General features: G+C 31.0%; 1 protein-coding gene across 2 annotated transcripts; it reads right to left on the bottom strand.

Annotated features, from left to right (window-relative positions):
- Window positions 1–658: 658 nt before the first annotated feature.
- On the bottom strand, window positions 659–6,649 carry LOC145614176 (2-oxoisovalerate dehydrogenase subunit alpha 2, mitochondrial-like). 2 transcript variants are annotated; one of them, XM_081669185.1, is made up of 9 exons: window positions 6,334–6,649; window positions 2,865–3,002; window positions 2,571–2,753; window positions 2,311–2,468; window positions 2,123–2,222; window positions 1,916–2,027; window positions 1,655–1,794; window positions 1,144–1,329; window positions 659–1,021 (listed from the first exon to the last, which is right to left on the bottom strand). In XM_081669185.1, the coding sequence occupies exons 1-9, from the start codon at window positions 6,607–6,609 to the stop codon at window positions 854–856; spliced, it is 1,461 nt and encodes a 486-aa protein (XP_081525311.1). In that variant the 5' UTR covers window positions 6,610–6,649; the 3' UTR covers window positions 659–853. The 2 variants fall into 2 exon arrangements, with proteins under 2 accessions (XP_081525311.1, XP_081525312.1); XM_081669186.1 differs by lacking the exon at window positions 6,334–6,649 and adding an exon at window positions 3,075–3,169.
- Between the last annotated feature and the right edge of the window lie 244 nt (window positions 6,650–6,893).

The following is a 6,893-nucleotide window of genomic DNA, read 5'->3' as shown; positions in this document are numbered from 1 at the left end:
TCAATATTATTTTTTTTTTTGCAAACATCTTGCTATCAATATTATAATACTAACTTAATTGTTGATATTATATTTCCTCCATTAACTATTATTTGCAACATATATTATAAATGGATGCTAACTATTATGTGCAACAAATTTTTTTTTTTTTTTCCTTTTTAGGTTAACATTTCTCTATATCTCTCTCTTCATCACATGCACCCAACTTTTTCTCTCTCTATTTTACACTTACAAATAAATTTTGCCTAGGAGTCCGCAAGCACCCCCTTTGTTGCAAGTAATAGTTAACGGATGAAGTATGTTACTGTTGATATTATATGATTTATAACACTTGCTTATTTGTTGATGTTATATGATACTTTGTTGATATCAAATGAAACATTATGCTATATCTTGTTTTTATTTGTTTTTAATATCTTTTATATATTGTAGACTTTGTGATATGTGATCTGTTGTCTATATTCAACTTATGCACAGATGCACCATATAAATATATAATCAATTGTACCTTGCTAAATACAATCGGTCCCAATACGGTGAATAATATGATGAATTGTTATGGTAAAACTTTAATCATGTTTTTACACTAGCGTATAAAAAAACATTAACAAATAGCAATATGTATTTTCCAAACATGTAATTTTCATATTGAGTACATACTTCGTATATTAATACACATTTTAAAATATACCATCATTAATATTAGAGCCAATGATACAATTCAGATTAGTAGGAATCATAATTAACCGGTATTTGACAATTACTATACACTATATATACATAGTAATTAAGTCTCATCAAAAGCCTTTTCAAGCTGAGACAAGTACACCATTACATTAATTTACATCTAAATTCACTCTGCAACATCAGATGGATAATCTTTAGGGTGCTTCTTAATGGATTCTCTAAGCAAGATTTCTTGCTCAACCAGATCCTTTGTTGGTTCATCATACACATCTGTAAACATTTCCGAAACCGGTGGTTTTTCCAATTTTTCTGCCACTTGAATTGCTTGAAGAATCTGCATTGACAAGAATCAAACAAAACAATGAAATCAGCATTTAACAGTAGCATGGTTATCATAGCAACTTAAAGAAGATAGTATGTAAAAATCAAACTTTGAGCAATAGTAGTAGCTTTCACCTCTTTCTTGATCTTCTTTCGAATTTCTGATTCATCATCTTCATTCCACCAGCCGTTTCTCTCAATCCACATCCTAAATTTTGTAACAGGACTCTTTGCTATTTTCCAGTGTTCGATTTCATCAGTTGACCTGTACTTGGTGGAATCATCGGAAGTAGAGTGGTGTCCTACTCGATATGTTAGCGCCTGAATATAATAGATCAAATTTTAGTCTTCAATTTGGTTAAAATGTAAAATTTATCTTAAAACTCCATCGTCTCTAAATGATAGGCCACATTTTTTAATACAGGTCATTTTTAAGAACTTTAAGTTGAAAGAACACAGCTATTCTGAATTATACACCACAGATAATTTTACATCTTCTGGCTCAAATTTTTACTAAATTTAGAAGCATTTTTGTATTATTAAAGCGGCCCTATAGAACAGATTATTCAGGGATGGAAGTATGATTCAAATATGTTACTCTCACTTGCATAAGATAATCATCAATATCCAAGAATGAGCTTATTACCTCAACCAAAATAGGTCTTTGTTCAGAGATTGCCATTTCACGAGCAGTTCGAATCACATCATAGACAGCAAGAGCGTCATTTCCATCAACCCGTATGCTACGTATTCCATAAGCGTGTCCCTTGACAACAACACCATCACCTTCAAGCATAACAGTACGGAAAATCAATTTTTTTTTCCAAAGAATTACAAGATGCAACTTTGAACAAAGTACGAACAGATAATTATATCATCAAAGAGAGCATAATATTAGGTTAATTACTTCGAAATTGGTCTGAAATAGGAGTACTAATTGCATATCCATTGTTACGACAAATGAAAACTATTGGAACTTCCATGACTGCCGCGAAATTCATTCCAGCATGAAAATCTCCCTGAGGAAAATATTTAAAATTAGCAATAACAACATTGTTAAGGCCCTCAAAATATAATCCAAGTTATAAACTTATATGTAGTGTGATATATGTACCTCACTAGTGCAACCATCTCCCATGTAGGCTACAACACAAGCATCCTTCTTATCCATTTTTAGAGAATAAGCAGCTCCTGCGGCTTGAGGAAGTTGTGTCCTGAAACAATGCCACTTTTTGTTTAATTCATCATTGACCAAACGTCTAATACATCGACCTTATAATGAAAGACAAAAGGAATTCTTACGCGATTGGGGATGATATTGTAAAGTAGTTATGCTTACTAGACCCATAATGATTTGGCATTTGTCGACCTTTCCCACAATCAGCCTTATTTCCGAAACACTGATTTGTAAAATCTTGTAAGGTAAAACCACGCCATAGTAACGCCCCAGGCTCCCTATACTGTACTTAACATAGATATCAGAGGTAACTGCATAAGTTCATTTGCATTTCTAAGCATATAGTACTACCTTTGACATAATTACGTATTAAATTACATAATACCTGAGCAAAAATAATGTCCTCTGAAGAGAGGGCTGCTGCAGATGCAATATTAATCGCTTCTTCCCCGAATGAAGTCATATAAAATGAAATTCTTCCTTGTCTTTGTGCTTCATAAAGAAAAGTGTCCATAACTTGAAGAGTTATCATGCTATTATACATCCTTTTTGCCAAGTCTTGGTTCACCTATAAAAACAAAGAAGTTATACAATTATGATCCTTGCAGTTAAAATATATTGTGATGTCCCCTGTTTTAAGCATTGCTAAATGTGTAATGTGACTGACACTACTACTTACAAGATTATGAACTTTGCCAGAAATTAGCTCCCCACTGTCATTTAGAACATGATAGCAAGGTACTCGTGTCTTCCCAGACTCGGCAATGAAACTCATTTGTGATGTAAACATAACCTTCCCTCCTGGAAAATCCATTCCCTGCAATATTACCAATGTAGTTTCAGATTAAATTATCAACTTAATTCCTAAATATGTACTAATATCGCTTACCAAGACATGGCTTATTTTTCACCTTAAGACATTATCTGTGGTCATTGCATATCTATAGAAAGAATCCAAATACTAATATCAAAGTATCAATTGTGAAAATATAAGTTAAAGTGGTATAAACTATCAAGTTATCAACGTGTTATTAGGAATTTGAGAGCAAAACTCAATATATCAATCAATCAATCAAAGCCTTAATCTCATAAGTGGGGTCAGCTACATGAAACAAAAAAGATTATTCCGCATAATCATCTACAAAAATCTTCCTCCTCCATTCCTTACGATCAAATGTCTCCATCTCATGCAAATTTATAGTTCATATCCTTCCTAACTCCTTCCAACCAAGTCAATATATATTTACTTATTTTTAATCTTTCGATAACATTTTTTAGAATCGTGAAACCATGTCGGACCCATTTGTGATATAACTCTTTATCGCAGTATTAACAAAAAATAGAATCCATCTATAATAGGATTTCAAAGCAGACCCAAAGTACCAAATTCTAAATCGAATTAAATTCAGTAGAATTTCAATATGGACTGAACTGAATATATCTAAATCAAAGTTTATTTTGGATTCCTTAAAGATAAAGGCCCAAAAACCGAATACCGAATAAACACCTCTAATCACAACCCTTCACAACTCCCTATATAAACTAAAACATAAAAAACTTATACTCCATACATTTTAGGATTAATTTTTCCCTTTTGTCCCAAATGATTAAAATTTAATAATTATAGTTATTAAGTATGTAGATACAAAAATTTGACGGTCCACAAAATTTTGTCCGTATATAATTGATTGATTTATTCATAACCTTAGACAATTCTATGGATGTAAAATTTCCCCCCATTGTCGGAACTAATATGGAACCTGGTAGATGAAAAAATTAGTATGAGTTGGGCCACCAGGCCCACTATCCCAATGTGTCATCTTGTCAGGTAGCCCACATCAAACAATGAGCTTGCATACAAGTCAAAGGTTAGATTAACATGCCAACGTCATATGCGTACAAAATTACGATGACGTGATATTGGAATTTTACCTATTATCATAGAATAGTTAAAAAAAAAAATGTAGCCATTTGTTGCAGATAATGCGAAACGGAGGTAGTAAATGATTCATGAGGTAATTTCACATATCATAATAAATTGCCTGCTGCATTTTATTTAAAAAATAAAAATAGGTGTATGCAATCAATATGTATCTTCATTCAATCATTCCATATAATTATGCAAGGGTAAAGAATATAAAAGATTTCAAAATATTGCAAGATATTTCAAAATGTGCCCAACTTGTATACTGCAAGATGTTTTTAATTAATTTAGATAGGAATAAGCATATGCAAAATGCAATCAATTTGATAAAATATAAACCAAATTATATGCATGCTGCATGCAATCATTATATATCATATTTCGCCTAACTATATTTTCTACTTACGTATTGCAAGACTTTCTTTTTTAAGAGGGAGAAAAGGCATTATATTTAGTTCCTTGTTGATACATATACTGAATAGTTGACTTATTAATTACTATATTTATATGCACATAATGCATGCTTTAGATCTTTTATTCATAGTTAGGGTCTGAGATGAGGTGAACTGATTGGAGCACTGATTGGAGCTGAGGGGAAGTGATTGGAGCTGAACTAAACTGAATAAAGCTAAAATGAACACTTTATGAGAGAAGAAAATTAGAAGCTAAACTAAACTGAACTAATTGGAGCAGAGCTGAACTGAACTGTATTGATTGGAACTAAACTGAACTGAATTGATTGGAGCTGAACTAAACTAAACTGAACTGAGATTAAGCTGAAGTGAACAGGCTCTTAGACTATTTTCAAGGACGGGGTAGGTATGGATTTTCTAAAATAAACGAAAGTTGGATTATTCTAGAATAAACGAAAGTTGAAATCAAAAAAAATTAAATGGCAATAATAATATGAGAAACTTTGGTAAAATCATATGGTAAAGTTAGGACTATTTGTATTACTGTATATATATTTATATTTTATGATATTAGGAGAATAATATCTTTATTAGGATATGATTTCCTAAATAATTGATATCATTGATTGAATATATGTTATTGATGACTAATGCCACCAAGGGCCGTTTGTATTTAACATGGTGTCATAACATATATGACAATATGATATATAATATAATAAAAATACATTTGTGTGATATATTTTCCACATTGCTATTAGTTGAATATTATCATTAAGACTATCTATGTTAAGATATGATTTGCTAAATAATATTGATATAAATTAGTAAATCTATCTTAAGCATTTAGGGCAATACTATCTTTTAAGAGGTTTGTTCCTATTTTATGTATAAATAAATACTCGACCTATCAATGAATGAATTCAGTTTATAAACCACTCCTAGACTTAGCTTCAACCATACAAAATTGTTTTTTTTTTTTTTTTTTTTTTTTTGAAAAATACAAAATTGGTTTATATACAAAACTTATTTCTAACCAAGTAAAGAAGTTCTTACTTGTATAAATCTCATACAACAACCAACCAATTTTCAGCAAAGACCACGTAACTACTTTATAGCTAAAAGCTTCAAAAAGACAAAATATATAAACTGTCTCACCATTAACCCGTGTAAACTGAATAAGGCAATTGCGTAATTCTTTCTTATTGTTAACTTGATTTTGTTTTTGTCCGAATCAGCTAGAAGGATATTAGTCATATTACAAACTAGAGAACAGAAATAAGAAGTTGTGTCTTATCGTAAACAGACCCTTAATCTTTGCTACTAGACCAAGACTTCATTAGTGTACACTAACCGCAAAAAATTAATACAATCTATTGATCTAATGATCTGTATATTGCATAATTAAGCAATGTTCAAATTCTATTATTGCTTCTAAAGTACTCCCTTTGTTGTTATTGACTATCATGATTATTATTTCAAATGAAAATAACAAAAAGGACAGGAGGGAGTAAACATTTTTGACATGCAAACCCAAATAATAACATATCTTGCCAAAAATTGCAAATCTAAATAATCTCGAAATTAGATAATTGAAGAAAAAGATGTGTTTAGGCCAAATCCTACATTGTGTGGAGATTTCTATTTTCAATGGAATTGCCATTTCACCCAATTTCTCTGTTATCAGCCAACTAAACAAGTAAAATAAAAACCAATTCCATTCAAATTTTGGTCATTGCGTTAATAGTTTAAATTATACGACGTACTATATATATCAACGTGACAACTAATTTCGGATAGAAAAAATGTACCTCGAGTTCGGAAGAAGGGTAAGCATGATCATGATCATCATCATCCTCGGAAGAAGAGTATAACTGAGGATCAATCTTCAATTCAGCAGCTTTAGTAGACTCTAAACGCCCAAAAACAAAGGAAGTAGGAGAAAAAACAGAGGAGTTACTACAAACATTATGAGAAATTCCTAAGAAACTAGGAATAAAACTACTTTGATTAGTAGTTAAACTAGATTTTGTTAAATATAATTGTTTCATAATGTTTGTTGTTCTTCTTAACAACAATTGTGCCATTTTTCTCACTCTCTCTCTCCTCTTTTTTCCTACAAAAATGTTTTGGAGAGCTAAGAAGATGAGTATGCCACTTCAAGAAATAAACTTATATGAAAAAAAGGGAAGAGAAAGACAGAAAATGGATGAGAATGACACTTGTTTTTTTGTGTAACGTGTGAAGTGAGTAGAGCCAATGCTTTATCAACTTCAATATGTTAAATCAATGCCATATTAGTCCATGTAATATTTTACAAGTTTTCCTTGAACACGTTTCAATTAAGCCCTACTTGGCCTAATTTATCATA

The sequence above is a fragment of the Chenopodium album genome, chromosome 25 (assembly GCF_948465745.1).
Source record: "Chenopodium album chromosome 25, dcCheAlbu1.1, whole genome shotgun sequence".
In the NCBI taxonomy this organism is placed as follows: domain Eukaryota; kingdom Viridiplantae; phylum Streptophyta; class Magnoliopsida; order Caryophyllales; family Amaranthaceae; genus Chenopodium; species Chenopodium album.
This window is presented reverse-complemented; position numbering and strand designations above follow the sequence as displayed.

Bases quoted from the DNA above. Each gene is read 5' to 3' on its own strand.
- LOC145614176 (XM_081669185.1), bottom strand. From the start codon at position 6,609: ATGGCACAATTGTTGTTAAGAAGAACAACAAACATTATGAAACAATTA. The intron at 3,003-6,333 runs GTACATTTTTTC...GTAATATTGCAG, and splicing joins ACCCTTCTTCCGAACTCGAG to GGAATGGATTTTCCAGGAGG. The intron at 2,223-2,310 runs GTAAGAATTCCT...GCATTGTTTCAG, and splicing joins ACAATATCATCCCCAATCGC to GACACAACTTCCTCAAGCCG.